Source organism: Crinia signifera, chromosome 7 (assembly GCF_055691185.1).
Source record: "Crinia signifera chromosome 7, ASM5569118v1, whole genome shotgun sequence".
NCBI classification, from domain to species: Eukaryota; Metazoa; Chordata; class Amphibia; order Anura; family Myobatrachidae; genus Crinia; species Crinia signifera.
Window position 1 is genome coordinate 88,316,875 of NC_139223.1, and position 17,628 is coordinate 88,334,502.

The window sequence follows — 17,628 nt, forward strand, 5'->3', positions numbered from 1 at the left end:
TGGAAAAAGTCCAGAGAAGGGCACCCAAGTTAATAAAAGGGTTGGATTCCTTAAGCTACAAAGACAGACTGGCAAAATTAGGAAAGTTTATCAAGCAACCTCTTTACTCTGAGGCCGGAAACTAGGACAAGTGGGCATGCGTTCAGACTAGAGGAGTGAAGATTCTGTACCCTTAGAAGGAAAGATTTTTTGTTTTTATGGTCAGGGCAATAAAGGTATGGAACACTCTTCTAGAAAAAAAAAGTGATGGGGTACGACTAATTACTATTCAGACCAACTTAGATAGTGACACCTTTTCTGTACATTAAGCATCCAGAGAACAACTTTGTTACATGCAGACATTAAAAATATTGTACAAAATTACATTCAGGTTATGTATATAAGGTGTATATGAAACACATACATGACCTGCCTAGATTTGGGTTCCAAAATCCGTAAAAAGGAAACAATCTATATTCCTATTCTTATTACAGTATAATTAATGAATGTTGTGTTTATTTTTCATACGCATATGACTCTGTATCAGTAACTTAAGTGGAAAACCAATATTTAATAATTCTACATTTTTATTTATTTCAGGTATCTATGGTCTTGCATATTTTTCATAAATAATGCAATTGACTGACAAGAACATTGTAGATTTTAATTTGTATCAATTTGCTCACATGATTAATAAACAATAGGTTTCAACTGTAGAATGAAATACACTGCACTTTACATAAATGGTTTTCATTGATGGATGGACCAGTAAAGATTCACAGCACAATTCTCAGTGTGGAGCTTCTGAGGTCTGTTTGTCTTTCTAGTACATAGCCCTCTTATTACATGATCCGCAGGCCTTGGATGTAAGACTCAAGGGTCTGGAAGTACAAAAAGGTGCAAACATGAGGTTCAACATCACAGTATTAACAATTTGCTACAAATTCCTTCGACTAGACCAGGGGTCCTCAAACTATTTTGCTCTGGGACCCCATTAGACAATAAAAATTATTACAGGACCCCAGCAACTGCAAGTTACTGCAGAATGGTCGCGAAACACGTGGTCTTAAACCACACATGCATTGGAGGCACACAATGCTGCGAGCATCTGAGGTAACAGCCAACTGAACAGATTTTTCAGACTCCTTGAATCACTGAGAGATCAGAGTAGTCATTAGCCTGATGGTCAGCAACATAAAGTCACAACCCCATGCCAAGATGGTTGGGACCCACAGTTTGAGAACCGCTGGACTAGACTAATATACTATGTAAACTTACTACCCCACTTTTAGAACATTCTTAAAGTACCATGGAATATAAATTGGTTTACATAAAAACTAATAGCAATCACAATTATATATGTACACATTGCAAGAGCCTGATCCTGAGGAAAGGTGTTTGCCAGCAAACTTCCAGTCATGAATCCAAATGCATTCAGCCTATATTTCTTTGTAAGGATATCAATATGCCTGTCCCAAGCATGTATATAAATACACACAAATAGACAGCGCAGACTGGACACTCAATAACCCAAGAAATTAAAATTTTAAATTTGTTTATTTGTGCAAATCTCTTAGAAATATAGACAAATTTTAAAAAAAGAGGTCACCGGCCTAAGAGATTTGCACAAATAAACAAATTTAAAATTTTAATTTCTTGGGTTATTGAGTGTCCAGTCTGCGCTGTCTATTTGTGTGTATTTTTGCTTTTTGAGTTTAAGAAGGGCTGAGTATCCCTTCTAGGACAGCAGCAAGGACAACCACTAGCCCTATTTGTTTTTCTGCGCTTGGTTTACTGTATAAGCACTTAATTTCGCGAGCTGTAATTTTCGCGATAATGCCGATATCACTGATTTCGCGGGCTGAAAATTTCGCGAATAACTACTGTGCCTAATGTAAATAACTCTGTTGCATACAGTAAGGCATTTTACTGTAAGAAACTTCCTTTTGTACGAAAAATATTCCCCCCTTCTCCCCATCGCTCTAAAAACAACCCGCGGTGCTTACATTACTACTGTACTGTATCAACTTTGACCTTGGCTCAATGCGCGCATTCCACCCCAAACAAGTGAGAGAGAACGTGCCATCAGTGCCTTAAAAATGTGGAAATACCTGTACAAGATGACGGATAAGGGAGAGAAAATTCCTATAGGAGCTCCGCCACCGGTAGGACTACCGGATGCAAGAAACGCTAAGTCCTTAGTTGAAGCAAAAGAAATAATATCCTCTAATACGGAGGTTTCTACTGCTTTGAAAGAAAAACGTGGAGCAAAACGTGGGCAGTATGCAGTTTATGACGAAGTGCTGAGGTCCAAAATAGGCCGATATGCTACTATGAACGGAAATTCTGCAGCAGTGAAACACTTCACCTCTGAACTGGGAAGGCCGGTGAGTGAATCAACCGTTCGCAGCATAAAGAAACAGTACATTCAAGCATCGGAAGAAGGTAAAGCCGATGTAACAACTTTACCACACGGTAATCGTGGTCGCCCCTTAAAACTTGGTGATCTCGACGCAAGTGTTCAGACATATATACGTAAATTGCGGATTGCTGGTGGAATAGTGAACCGCACTATTGTTATAGCAGCTGCAAAAGGAATTGTGAAATCACATGATCCCTCTCTTATAAACTCTTTTGATTTGAGCCCGAGTTGGGCCAGATGCCTGCTGATAAGAATGAACTTTGTCCGTAGAAAGGGAACCAAAGCTGCGCGAAAACTGCCCCCAGACTTCCCAGCTATTCGCGACGAATTTGTTAATCGTGTTCGTACAGTGATTGACAAAAATGTTGTTCCCCCTGAGATGTTCCTTAACTTCGATCAGACAAATGCAAAGTTTGTGCCTACATCTGAATACACATTGGAAGAACGTGGTTCAAAACAAGTGTCCATAATCGGCAAGGAAGATAAAAGAGAGATGACTGTTTTGCTAGCATGTTCCCTTTCTGGAAACCTACTTCCACCACAATTGTTGTATGCTGGAAAAACAACAAATTGTCATCCAAAGTTTACATTTCCCGTGGACTGGGATGTGTGGCACACCGATTCACACTGGAGCAATACTGACACAATGATTCGATACATCGAGAATATTCTTGTACCTTATTATGACAAGCAGAGAGAGCTTCTCGGGCTAGTTCCAGAACAACCTGGTGTAGCATTGTTTGACGTTTTTAAGGCACATCAAGATCCTCTTTTTCTGGCTGAACTAGAGAAGAGGAATATTATTCCACTTTTTGTGCCCGCTTCCTGCACAGGAGAGCTCCAGCCTTTGGACTTAACTGTAAACGGCGAGTTCAAGCGTTTGCTCAAGAATGAGTTTATTGAGTGGTATTCTAATGAGCTTAACTTTCTAGAGGAAAAGGAATGTGTGGACCTGCGAATATCACGACTAAAACCGATTCATGCTTCTTGGCTTGTGCGCACATTTAACGGTGTTGAAGCCAAACATGAGTTAATTTTGAATGGCTTCAAAAAAGCTGGTATAAATGTTGTCAGTGAATGAGCAGCATTCTACAATACTGTACAGTAGTACTGGTATTACAGTACAGTAGTTCTATTGTTTTTCTTCAAGTAATACTGTAGTTATATTCAAGAAATAGTTGTAAGTACTGTATTTAAGAAATGCTTGTTCTTATTTCTTACAGTACTGTATTTAAGTACAGTAACTCTAACCATTAAAATTTGGTTACTGTAAGTGAAAAGTGTCGGATTTTTTATTACCGCATTTATTGAGGAGGGGGAATATTTCGCGTGGCTTAAATTTTCGCGATCGCGGGAGGCTCGCGAAAATCGCGAAAATTAAAGCCTCGCGAAAATAAGTGCTTATACAGTATAGCTTTTTCTGTTTTTTTTTTTTTTTTTTTTTTTTTTTTTTTTATGTATATAAATAGACTGATTTATCAACGTTTACAAAAATGCTTGAACAAAATACTTGCATTGTAGGCTTAAGGCCCATACACATCTATTGATTTTGCGATCTGTACAGGTCGCTTAAGATGCACATACACTTTTCCGATTTGGGATGATTGGGCCGAGAAATCAGCCCAAATGGGGGGGGGGGGGGGGTGTGTGTGTGTGTGTGTGTGTGTGTGTGTGTGTGTGTGTGTGTGTGTGTGTGTGTGTGTGTGTGTATGTGTGTGTGTATATATATATATATATGTGTGTGTGTGTGTGTGTGTGTGTGTGTGTGTGTGTGTGTGTGTGTGTGTGTGTGTGTGTGTGTGTGTGTGTGTGTGTGTGTGTGTGTGTGTGTGTGTGTGTGTGTGTGTGTGTGTGTGTGTATGTGTGTGTGTATATATATATATATATATATATATATATATATATATATATATATATATATATATATATATATATATATATATATATATATATATATATATATATATATATATATATATATATATATATATATATATATAGGCGCCTATACAGACACAGAAGTCTGCTATGGCAACTACTCTGTAAATTGGTGCCAGTAACTGTATGTCCTGTGTGTGCGCTTATTTATTACTGTAGGTTTTGGTTTATCCCATAAAATACTATGAGAAGTCAATTAAGCAAAATGTTGTACTGGAATAAGTGTGCTAAAACGCTAGCGCTGATGCCCACCACAGGAGACCACCTTCTCATCATGCAGATTGTTTGTAGGAGGACATTGCCCAAGCCTGCTACATTTCCAATCTCATTATTGTAAAGTAATTGCAATAACAAATAGCTATAATATAGTGATGGATGCCAAAATAAATAAAACATAAGATTACCATTCAGCAGCCTCTGAAACAAGAATGTATTTAGCATGCTTTTTAAAGATTCATACATCCATTTAGCCAATCAGAGAAACTAACCTTAAAGTCCCAAATAGTCATTGCACCATCAATGCCTGTAGTACAGAACTTGCGGCAGTCAGCTTTATCCCCATCATATATAGACACTTGCCTGTTAGGTAGAAATGGAACAGGAATTACAAGGTAAGCACATGCTGAAAGATGCGCCTATTCTAAATAAATTCAAACTACAATGAACTACAATAATTTGTTTACTTTTAATAGAAGCTTTGTATTGTTCTTATTGTCAATTATGTGTCTTTTCTTTTTAAACAGCATTCTTGAGATTTGGTTTTCATTTATTGATTACCTTTATTTTACAGCAGTCTACAAAATTATTCCAGCTGCTAAAATTGCAAGTAAACTTGGCATTTTTTTTTAAACTACTCTGCTCCATAGAAAATGTTATATATTATGCAAGAAGCATTATGCAAGTGTGAAATTGTAGCTCCAACCCTCTTCAGTCATACCACCACTTCCTGAAGATTTACAGTCCTAGCTTTATTACAGGTAACAACACACTTAAGGAGGCTACTCTGTCAGAGTCATAATTGAGGTCTCGTTACCCATACAAACTGGTTTAAACCTACGTAATGCTGTTCTGGTGCAGAGTCTCCAATGCAGTGTTGCGGTCCTCTGTAGTTGCTCTCTTGTCCATGTTTCTAAAGCGCTCCATGGCAGAAATATTGCGCTGGGTGCTTTGCTTTGGAATGTCCAGTTTCGAAACAAACGTTAATGAACCATGGTCATCATAGGTAAAAAGCATAGGACAGCAATCATGCCCCTAAGGTAAGAAACGTTAAATTATATATTTTTTAAAAATACATAAAATTATATATATTCTTTTAGTTCACACCTCAGGAATAGTTGTAGGGAAAATTCCTTATTTTATATTTTGCAAATATAGGTTTCTTGGTTTTATAGGTTTATACAACAAGCAAAAACATAACAAAACAAAAAACTTGCAATGATCATGCAAATAATCAGATACTGTAAATAAATATAAAGAAAAATAAATATAAAGAAACAGACATGGTAAAAATGAGCATACCATACAAATAAGCAGTTAATATCTTGAGGAAGAAAATTCCTGATTTTATTGTGAAATGACACAAATTAATTCAGAATATGGGACACTTGTGACAATGAACAATAATGCATTTAACGTTTTTAAACAGGAAAATATAATTCAACTGCGCCCAACTCTGTGCTTATGGGTACTAGCAGACATCTGTACTGTTCTGCAATTCTATTTGTCACTATTTGGAGATCCACGTGCTCAGGTGCCAACAAAGACAAAAGAAACAAAACAGAACATGAAAATGCACATTGACCTTTTCATGTGTTGAGCTTTTGTCGCTATCGTGCCTTGTGCATGTCGATCTTTTTGTGTCGACCTAGACATTGCTGACCTAATATAACACACTCATAACATAGAAACATAGAATTTGACAGCAGATAAGAACCACTAGGCTCATCTGGTCTATAAGACTGCATGCACTTACACAAGCCCTAAACTAGGCTCAGCAGCTATATCTGAATATAGAAGTAAGTCTGTAAATGCACAACTATGCATAAACTTCAATTACGTCTACACATCTCCACTCAACTTACCCTACACATGTGATTACCCCATTACCCCCAATCCCCATTGTGATTACCCCATTACCACCATTCAACTGCAAGTGGTGAAATTCCAACTGGGAATTGCCTATAGATGTATACACGCTTGGTTACAGAGCATTGCAATTAGAAAAATCAGAAGATTTGTCTGAAAAACAGACTTGTGTGAATCAGCCCCTATATGGCTAAAGCGAATGGTTCATTCAATACTCTGGGAAGGTCTTATATGGTGGGAGGAATCAATTAACATTCATTAATTACAGGACCCTATAGTATTGTAATAAAGCAAAACAATTTCCATTAATTTCATTTATTTTTCTTTATATTCTATTATTTAAAAAACAAATAAACATAAAAATAGTGTTACTTCAATAGCTCATAACATATTGGGGGTCAACCCTATTCCATGCGGATGATTCGCGAGTCTGAATCACCATGGCACCGGGCGCACTTTACGGTGAGCTGAACTCACTTAAAGTGCTTGCTTCTCCATAGGGGTGCGAGCAATTTTAAGCTGATTCGGTCTAGCGAAGGGTGCCGTTTTCAGCGTTTAAACGTATGAAAACAGCACCCGAATGGCATCTCGCAACCTTCAGACCCCATTGTCTCAAGAAAAAAAAAAGTAACTATTATTTTCTGTTATGAAGGTACTTACAGCTGCGATCACACTGTTCTCAGACACAAAGATAACACTGAGAAGGGGCAGGAATTCAGTCTTCAGCTGTGATAAACTAGAAACAAAATTGGTATTATATATCTGGCATTTCTAGAACATTATGATGAAAAAAGGGCATTTATGCCAATTTAATCATTTCCTTCAACAGTAAACATAACATTTGCATTAAAAAAGTCATAATTACTTACAGAGAACCAATATATGCTAAAACATACCTTAAACAGAAAACAGACTGTATTTGCAAAACAGATTTCAGCAGCTTAAAAACAACAGGTGTGGATTGTACACTTATAACTTCTGCAGCCCACACCCTTACATACAGTCTACAAACTTTCATAACAAAAGACTATTCATTGCAACCTCTTCTCTACGTTACTTATTCACCAGAGCATGAGTCAGAACATGGTATATTATCCTTCCTCCTAAGTACACACAACTTAAGGAAGCACCCACAAACGAACAGTAAAGGAAAGTATAGCAAATTCTATTTATTAGCAAAACATTGCGGAAGGGGTAAATACATCAATAAAGAAAAAGGGAAATGGATACTCTGCCTAACTGTTTACTTTAAAGGGGCCTATTTATCATCATATTTCCTGAAAACAACAAGGGATATCAGCAAATATTTAGTATGAACACAATGGGGTGTATTCATTGCCGGGGGGCGAGATGTGACAGTGAGCAGTGCTGCCTGCTCGCTGTCACAGCTCGCCCGGTCAGTATTCAACTGACCCCCCTGCATATGCAGATTCCCCCTCGCCCCGTTTTTTAGAGCGAGGGGGAATAGGCATATACAGCCACAGAAACAGCGAGACTCGCGGCTAAATGCAGAGGGCTCCCCTCTGACAGCGAGGATTCCCCCAGAACATTAAATACATTGAGCGGTCAGTGCGAGGGTTAAACAGCGTGGAATGCTTGTTTTCTGCGATCCCTGCCGTTTAACCCATGGTTGCCTACCTGACCCTCTCCTTCAGGGAGAAAATGCTCTGGTTCTGGACTTCCCTGGTAATGTAGGATTGCCATCACCTGTGGGGAGCTAGGTAATTGACAACAGAAGGTGTTTCACCACAGGTGATGGCAATCCTACATTACCAGAGAAGTCCAGGAACAGAGCATTTTCTCCCTGGAAGAGAGGGTCAGGTAGGCAACCATGGGTTAACACTGGCCACATTGAATTCAGGCCAATGTATGAAGGAAAGACAGCAGCAGATATCTCCACAGCAGCCACAGCTATGGAATATGTAATCCTGTCAGATTTAGCAAGCTTTGGAACACTTCTCTCCTGCAGCTAACTGCTGTAGCCTATGGGTTACTTTGCAGAAATAACCAGGAGAGGGTTCCACTAGCAATGGTTCCTCCGGAACCCTCACTCGCAATGATCGCAACACTTGCATGGTAAGCAGACCGAACACGTGTGAAGAGACTGCCAATGTAGTCTCTTCACTCGGAGATTGCAGGGTATGCAATTTCACACATCACATTTTTATTTTATTATTGTGTCTTTGAATGTGTATATATCCTGTTATGGAACAACAATTAAAAGATTTATCTGCTATATCCAATTCCTGAGAGACCCTACTGAGCAAACAGTTGTGACAACATTGTTTAAATCAGGCATGTTCAAACTATGGCCCTCCAGCTGTTGTGAAACTACAAGTCCAATCATGTCATGCCACAGTTTTGCTATTAGGAAATGCTAAAACTATGGCAATGCATGCTGGGATGTGTAGTTTCACAACAGCTGGAGGGCCACAGTTTGGACATGCCTGGTTTAAAGTAGAACATATTATAGCAATAATGTGTGTATGAGTTCTCATCATTACCAATGCCCTCATTTGCTTACTAGCAACAAATCTCATTTGTGCAATATTTAAATGATTACATTCCCAAGGGCTCTCAAACCCCAACCTAAAGGTGACCACAGACGCATCAATTATCGAATGCGTTTTGTACTTTTTAAGCACCAATTGCATCTTATGTACAATTGTATGTCTAAAAAAGTACCTGCTGCACGTACTTTTTAGACTACATCTGAAATTTAACATTACAAACATGGGTTCATCACATGCATCCAAGTGCACATCTCATAGCAAGCTGGAAGAAAAATTGTATAGAACCATTGTACAGTCAAAAACGCATAGCACAGTACAACTGTAGCATCTGTGGGCACCTTAAGCAAACAATTAATGTAGCCCAAGAAAACATTATAAAAACAAGGAATGCACCATATACTTTCCCCATAATTCTTCACACACCAAAAACACGGGTACTGTAAATGCCCACAATTACACATATGCTCTCATGGCAAAGCACATCTTCTCTTGGTTGTTTAAGATTTAATGTTAAACAATATGATTAATACCATTAAGTCTCCTTGCAGCAAAATAAATATCAACACATTTCATAACCTCACAACTCGCACATTACATGGAACTTACCTCATGTTTTTGGATGCATCCACAACAGACACAATACTGTCATGACCGACCCAGGCCAAGCGGTTTCCACTAGCAGAAAAGCTGACACTATGAACCCAGCCACCACTGCCAGCTCCACCAAACTCAGACATCAGCTGCCCAAAAGGCATTTTGGAACCCCAGGGAGTACTCGCTGGCTTCTCATCAACTTCCTTAATGTATGCAGAAAATACCCTGGAAGTAGAAACAACATACTTTAAAAAAAAACAATATTCTTTCAAATGTACAAAAGTAAATAAAAGCATGTTAAAATGGATGTTACATCTAAATTAGATACAGGAATCTCCTTACATACGTCAAAAACCTTGTTAAAAATATGGTGCATTAGAGGACAGATATATACAATACAGTGGTCCGCTATGCATCCTGTGATGGTGTGGAAATACAGACTCACAATGGAATAATAAAAAAACCTTTACAGATAGGATTATATTCAGTTTTGATTGTTACAGTACAATGTAACATATGGCAAACGCATTTCCTTTAAAATGGGCTTTTCAGCAGTTGCTCAGTTTTGAATCTGGTTAACTATGGTCTTATAATAGATACCAAAGTCAAAGCATACTTGCTGAAGAACTAGGTCTTCTCAAATATGGAATACAAAAATAACTAATGGACTGTTCTTGATGTAATAACAGATCACATCTATACTTTACCTAGTTTTAAAGTCACAGGACCCTGCTGCTAGAAGAACATTATTGGGGTGCCAGTCCAGACTCAGGACAGTGGAACGAATCGGCTTCTTTATGTGTTTGCTCACCCACCTAGAGAGAACAGACAGGATTATGGCTCGGTAACATATAGAGAACTTGAAATGATTATTCAATTAGAAAATGCCACAGTTAAGTCCCCCATACACTGTGCGATTTGGGCCCGATTTTACCCGATTCGGATGGATAGGGCAGTGAAATCGGCCCAAATCGTATGTGCAGATATGCCATCCGACCGGACATGCGCATCGGGTCGGGCTGCACATAAGATTTGGGATGCGGCGTATGAGGAGCTGAGTGGGGCGGGCTGATGCAAGGAGCCGGGCAGGGGAGGCGCACTGACCTGGGCGGTGATCCCACCCGGGGAGTGGTCAGTAGATTAGGTCCGACTTGTCCTTCGGCCTTTAGTGTAACAAATTAACCAATTAGCATGCACATGTCACGCTGTAATTTTATGAGAAGAGCTGGTATGAAGCAGGGGGCTAATGGGGGAGGAACAAAGCAGTACTCAGTATTTTATTAGCATATGGAACATGCTTTCACATATGTGTCCACATATGTCTAGTCTCCTTGCATGTTAAACAGCCCTTGAAGTCACGCCATACTACAGCTGCGATCTCACACAGAATATAGGCATGCTGCATATAATTGTAATCAGTAGAAGCTGCTTATGTGTCCTATTTACATTGTTTTGCAAATAAGTCACATTTAAATGTAAGTTACCCGAAAACATGCTTGCGCTATTAAGTCACATGGTGCTCTTGCATTATTTGTCATGCGCCTTGTAGCACACAGAGGATAGATGTACCTGGACATATCTGTTCTTCTCCCAAGAAAACAAAAATGTGCTTAACTATTTTTCTATATATTTCTAAATAAAAATAAAAAGGACGCACTCACCAGTCATTTTCAGACTCAAAGTAACACACTGATATGAGTCTTGCTCCACTACCCACTGCAAACTTATTCTCCAAAGGAGACCACTTGACAAAGGTTGCTGCTCGATTTATACGTAGGATGACAAGTGTGGGCTTCCATAGCCCATCCTTCTGGCTCCACACGTACGCATTGCGATCAGCTCCACATGTCACTATGCGATCACTTTTTGGGGCCCAATCAATGCCTAGAAAAGTAAAACAAATTATGAATGTTAAAATATCCAAAAAAGTAGTACTGAAGTTTTACATAAAAAGGCTAACTTATTTATTGGTCATGAAGCTACAAACTGAACATTTAACATTCAGATAAATTAGACTGTCCTTTAAAGATAAATAATCTTTCCATAGCCAAGAGAGGAAAAAAAAATTATATACAAATACAAGTGGCTAGAGGCCCTCCCAGTCACTCCCATGTAATGAGTTATTGTCCAATCTGGCTGGTTGGAATTCAAATCTGTTAAATATGGGTACAAATGACAATTGAAAATTTCCTCCCAAACACAAAAATGATCAGACAAATTGGGTAAATCCATTTGAATTACCCAATTTGTCTGAACGCCTGTTTTTGTCAGTTTTCCAACATTTCAGAGTAAATAAGTCAATTGCCCCATACGACACCAGATTTTTGTTTCAAGCAGATTGGGCAATACATTTTTAGGTGTATGGTCAGTCTATGCTGACTGTCCGAGTTGTTAAATCTTTGAATGCAGATTCTTTTTCCCACATAAACCTCCTGCAGCAATAGTAGTATTACAAACCCCCCCCCTGCAGTTGTGAAACACCATTTAAATCGGAACCAAACATTATTATGATCTCAAACAGGAGTTTTCCCTGATACTTTCCCTTCATTCTATAGGACAGTTAGCTGAGCTACATACTGGTATCAGATCTATGACCTGTATAATGCTTGATTGTACTATTCCCCTATTCATTTACTTTTTCCTTCAAAAACCCAATGTCATATATTCTTGTTTAAAAAGTTCATGATTAAAATAATAATATTCTGAGTCCAACATAGGTTTGTACAAAAAGCCATTAGTCATTTTAAAAGGAATAATAGACAACTAAATAACAAAACAAGAGTAAAACCAACAATCACCAACTACAGAATTCTCGATTCACTCTGCTAACTTAAATCCAATGACTATAGGAAATGGAAAAAGGAGAAATATTGAATGTGGGAGATGAGGTGAATACGAACCTGTAATATGTCCATTGTGTTCCTTCAGTTCATGAACCTTCACCCACCCGTTACCGTTTTGTTTGTAGATATGCACCTCGTGGTTATTGGGGCTTATTGCAATTTCTGTGAAGTAGTATGAAAAGCAGCACATCAGAACTGAGAAATACACATTTCAGCACATTTCAATAGCTGAGCAAGTATTATTAAGGTACCCACACACGGAAAGATATTGGAACCAATGCCTATCCAATTTCCCTTTGCCCACATAGAACAACTGAGTAAACAATTAGAGGGTTAGGTGGCTGTTTAATGAACCATATACCACATTGTTCATTATGCACGCACACGGAACGACCTGGCCAAATCGTGCACGACGGGTCATTCATCTTTCTGCCTTCTGAGTAGGCTCGATAAACAACCCACAGGCACCCGCTTTGGATCATGATCATGACCACACACTGTAAATTTTTAAGCTATTGATCATACCAATCGGTCGGAAACGGCCATATCATTTAAGAATTGTCCTGTGTGTGGGTACCTTACCTCTCTGTAACTGCATAGAACAGGTGAAGAAGTAAAAAACGGTAGTTATATGTTAGTTGGGCGCCCAGTAAGCTATTTGCTTCATTTTACGCGTCCTCTCACCACACTATATAAAATCAACTCCATGCTGACATGGATAGTAGGGGTATGAGCGTACTAACTATAGAGGGCGCTCAATTAACATAAGTACCGTAAAAACAATTTTCACCAATAGGAAAAGAACCTTGCAATCTATTTAAGAAAAAAAAAATACTGTCTCAAACCATCACAAAGTATATTTTTAATGATGTGTAATAATATTTTAGATTGTAACAAGCAAGTTTAACAGCTTATTGACTTCTGTTATACCAGTCTTCAACTCCAGATGTCAGGAATTTACAGAATTGGTAGAGCCCGGTTACAACAGCCTTTTGTGCCAAGAGCACTTATGAAAAACACACACACAAATACTGACCTTGTCCAACAAAAGGTGTTAAGCTTTAGCAGCAGCCTTTTCCCTGCCCCTTCTTCCACTTATAGTAATGTCTTTGTGGTACTTATATGTTAGTCTGGCGCCCACTAAGCTATTTGCTCGCCATGCTTCGGGCTCGGTGGCTCGCCACACTATATAAAATCAACTCCATGCCGACATGGATAGTGGGGGTATGAGCGTATAGTGGGCGCACAACTAACATATAAGTATCATCTTTGTAAATACTAAAGGGGATATCCTAATAACGGCTAGGCTTCACCGCTGCTCATAAGTTCACCAAGGACTATTCTATTAGCCCTCATGCAGACATCCCTTAACCCCATACCCACTTTTATCAGATATTACGCTTTACTTGCCTTCATAATCCCCAAAAAGTGGCCGTCTGCACACACAATAACACACTGGATCGGAGACTTATCACTGAATGTCATGTGTTTTAACCAGATCATTTGTCCATTTTCATCCGTTAACAACTGATAATTGGATACCACAATAATGACCATTAGTAGTTAATCGTAATATCCGACTGATTTTATCATCCAAATTGGCATCAGGGCTAACACCTTAACTTTGTAAAGGTTCTCAGCTACAGATTTGTCCACAAATGTCCATTGCAAAATTGCTCCAAACTGACACATCTTTGTGGCTAGCAGTGCCAAAGTTTCCCACCAGTGCTCCAAAACAAGTGACTAGTGCCTTGCCTCATACAATGCATTATTTTGTATATTCTAGTGCTCAAAGTAGGCTATTTTAGCTGGGAGCTGTTTCGAGACTGATTTTAAAGTGTCAATAATCACGGGCCCTGTGGTCCCCAACCAAGCAATGAAGTATTCAGGTGGGAAAAGTTGCTACTTCCTATTGCCATCGTGTGAATATATGCAGTGTACAAGCTACAGGATCTATCCACACTTATGATACAGAGCTGGAAAGAGCTCAGTTAAGTGTTGGGCACACCCCCAAGAGTGATGCAGACAAAGCCATTCTCTCTCCCTGGTTTGCCATGCACCTTTTTGAGTGTGCCTCTAGCATGCACAATACTGTGCCCACACCTCAGCACACTGCCCAGCCCACATCCTAACGGGAACACTATAATCTGTGACTTTATACCAATTATTTTGTGACAAATATACTAATCCTCTGTACTTACTTAGGACACTATAAGAGACTTTGAGTATGGTTGCAACGCAAAATTAAAGAAAAATTACAGGAAATGCTACATAGGTCTTGCACCATATGGCACAAAACGGAGGAGGACACATTAAGTGAAGAAAAGTGTAGCAAGTCATAAGAGGTCCAGCTACCCTCCATTTACCTACTATAGTGTCACACTCCATGTGCCAGGCACTGCCAAACGGATTCAATAATTTGCTACAATGCAGTCTTCAGAAAATCTTTACAAATGGGCAGATTTATTAAGCCTGGTGAAGTGATAAAGTGGAATATGATAATACAAACAGCTTTTAACTGTCATTAACCCAACTGTCTGTAACATGACAGTTGGGAGCCGATTTGATGGTGCATTAACACCAGCCACTTTTCTGAGTTCAGCAGGCGTAATACCTCTGCCCCAGGGTTTGTGTGTAGAGGGGGTGGAAGTACAGTTTTTGCGGACTGCCTGCCTACTGGCGGAAAGAAATTATCTCCCAATAACAAATGCCTGTGTAGTAGTTTGCTTAATCAAAAGGTCTTTGATCTGAATAGTTTTTTAAACGGTAAGTGTGGTTTTAAAGAATGTTCACCCTCTCGTATCTGCCCCTTCATGTACAGTTCTGCTGAGCTTGGACAGTGTGATTGTCCTTATAGTCCACTGGAGGTTTTGGCGCTTCCCAAAATCACCTTTGGTGTACTTCCTCAATCAAACTCCCCTCCTGTCTCCTCTTCCCCTGTGCTGTGAGCACACAAAGTTACGGGCTGGTAGCAGCTAGTTGAACTTATTTGCTATATGTCGAGGTACATCAAAACAACAAAAGGAAAGGAAAGGAAACAAAAAGGAAAACTGTATAAACCCTGCAATACAAAGCTCAGCAACAGATTTTTTCAATGAAACAACTTATGTTTTAATTTGGTCACCAAAGCAACACAGATATATGATACTTACGAGTGCGATCTTTATTCCATGCATGGCAGCTGATGGGTTCAAGTAAGAACTGGTGTAGAGACATTCTGGATTTGCTTTTTGTGAAATCTAAATAAAATTTAAACATTAAACATTTTGGCAACTGAAAATCATTGAACAGCATTCTCTCATATATTACCCAATACTAATGCTGGGCATACATTATAAGATAACATGTTTGTCACACCTTTTTTTTTTTTTACACAAGATGACACCATCAGATATCATGGCTATATACTGAGACATTTCACAACGAATGGCCAGTATATCTGCATTCCTTACATGGGAGGAATTATTTCCCAGTGCCTCCCCTGTAAAAGCACTGGGGAAATGTTGGCAGCACATAACGGACATCAGGGACATGGTGGGCGATTGTGCACATCTGACAGACCGTTACATATAGGTCAAGGAAATACACTGTTTAATTATCGGGCCAATCAGATAATATTTAGTAATATATATTAAATAAAAAGACAGTGTATTTCCAGCATTAGTCATCATAAATTACCTTTCACCAAATATATTCGATTAACAGTTTTCTACACTATAAGTTTACTTTTATTTTGACCCTCAACAAAATAGTACAACCAATTTCTATTTTCATTTATATGTAATGGACAGCTTTTTCCTCCATTCCCTACTTAAAATACTGCTACTTATAATATAAGAATAATATACACACACTGAAGGTGCGTACACACGGGCATTTATCACTGGCACTATGGTAGCTGAGCGACCATATTGCCAGTGATTGGAGTGTGCACCGGCGATAAATTGCCGGGTGCGCGCTCCCGTTTTTTAGCCCCCTTATGATGGCTCCTGTGACCAGCTGAATCCCTCTGCGGCTCCCCCGACAGAAGTTCACTTTTATCAGCTGCGCTCGCCACGCTGCGGGCACCTATTCTATTCTACCTCTATGGGGGTCGTGGACCCCCGCGAGGGAGAATAGCCAGTGGCCATCGGGATCCCAACTGTCGGGACCCCGTCCGGCACCCGTGTATGCCCCATTGGTCCCACCTTCATTTACCAGCATTAAAAAAGGCAAAACTCAAACGTGGGAACACATCTTAAAGGCCACCATATATCAACTGCACAGTTTACAGAAACCTGACAGCAACAGCAAATTGTCAACCTGGCCATTTAAACATGGTAAAAAAAAGATTTGCCAAATCTGTGATTGAAGAAGTAGAAGTTTAATCTTTCCAATTCCCTGATCAAGCCATCGAGGGATTGGCAAATAGTGCGAATATGTTGCAAATCAACATTTGTTGTCCTCAACCCTTTGAGTGCCAACATTGCTGTGAGAGATGTGCAAAACATCAGTCGATTTTTTTTTTTTTACAAAGCTTCAGCGACGGTCTTTATGAAATTGGCGACATGTAACTAGAGCAGCACATGCCAGTATCATAAAAAGGAACGCACATCGTGAACAAGTTGCTGGCATGAGACACGTACAGGCTGCGATGTATGCAATGCAATAGTACATCATACCTCCCAACATGACCCTCTCCAGGAGGGACACAATGCTCTGCTGCTGGACTTTCCTCTTAATGTATGATTGCCATCACCTGTTTTTGAACAGGTTAACTAATAAGAAAGGTGTTTCTCCACAGGTGTTGGCAATCAAAATTAAGAGGGAAGTGCAGGAGCAGAGCAATGTGTCCCTCCTGGAGAGGGTCATGTTGGGAGGTATGGTACATGACAAGGGACAGATGTCACCAGTCACTACCCGGAAGCTACCTCGGGCACGGCCCTGCCTCCTGAGCCTTATAGTCCTGTATCGTTGGATTCAATGTTTGTCACCCCATACATCACAACACACCCGCTGGCAGGGCAGCTGTCGCATTATTCTGGCTGCAGTTTCCGAGATGGACACTTACCGTGGGGGAACTGATTCGCGGACTCTGGTCAGTCAACGCGAACCCGGCAGCTACGGAATGGAGGAAACTGCTAGTAGTAGTACAGAGAGAGGGAGAGAGGCTGAGCTCCAACAGCGCGCATGCGTAGAGCGGCGGGCGGGGCAGCGGCCGGGCTCAGCAGCAGTGTGCGCATGCGTGCTACGGGAAGCCACGCATGACGTAACA

At 39.8% G+C, this 17,628-nt stretch overlaps 1 protein-coding gene across 1 annotated transcript; it reads right to left on the minus strand.

The window, feature by feature from the left end:
* Positions 1 to 622: 622 nt before the first annotated feature.
* Positions 623 to 17,582, minus strand: ARPC1A (actin related protein 2/3 complex subunit 1A). Its single transcript, XM_083153473.1, has 10 exons — positions 17,425 to 17,582; positions 15,527 to 15,613; positions 12,432 to 12,536; positions 11,193 to 11,415; positions 10,239 to 10,346; positions 9,544 to 9,756; positions 7,085 to 7,160; positions 5,397 to 5,590; positions 4,828 to 4,918; positions 623 to 860 (listed from the first exon to the last, which is right to left on the minus strand). The coding sequence occupies exons 2-10, from the start codon at positions 15,588 to 15,590 to the stop codon at positions 822 to 824; spliced, it is 1,113 nt and encodes a 370-aa protein (XP_083009599.1). The 5' UTR covers positions 15,591 to 15,613; positions 17,425 to 17,582; the 3' UTR covers positions 623 to 821.
* Between the last annotated feature and the right edge of the window lie 46 nt (positions 17,583 to 17,628).

Excerpts from the sequence above, each read along its gene's own strand:
- ARPC1A (XM_083153473.1), bottom strand. The coding sequence starts at position 15,590 with ATGTCTCTACACCAGTTCTTACTTGAACCCATCAGCTGCCATGCATGG. Across the intron at positions 4,919-5,396 it reads CTGCACCAGAACAGCATTAC|GCAAGTGTCTATATATGATG; the intron begins GTAGGTTTAAAC and ends TCTACCTAACAG. Across the intron at positions 861-4,827 it reads TGACTATTTGGGACTTTAAG|ACCCTTGAGTCTTACATCCA; the intron begins GTTAGTTTCTCT and ends TTGTACTTCCAG.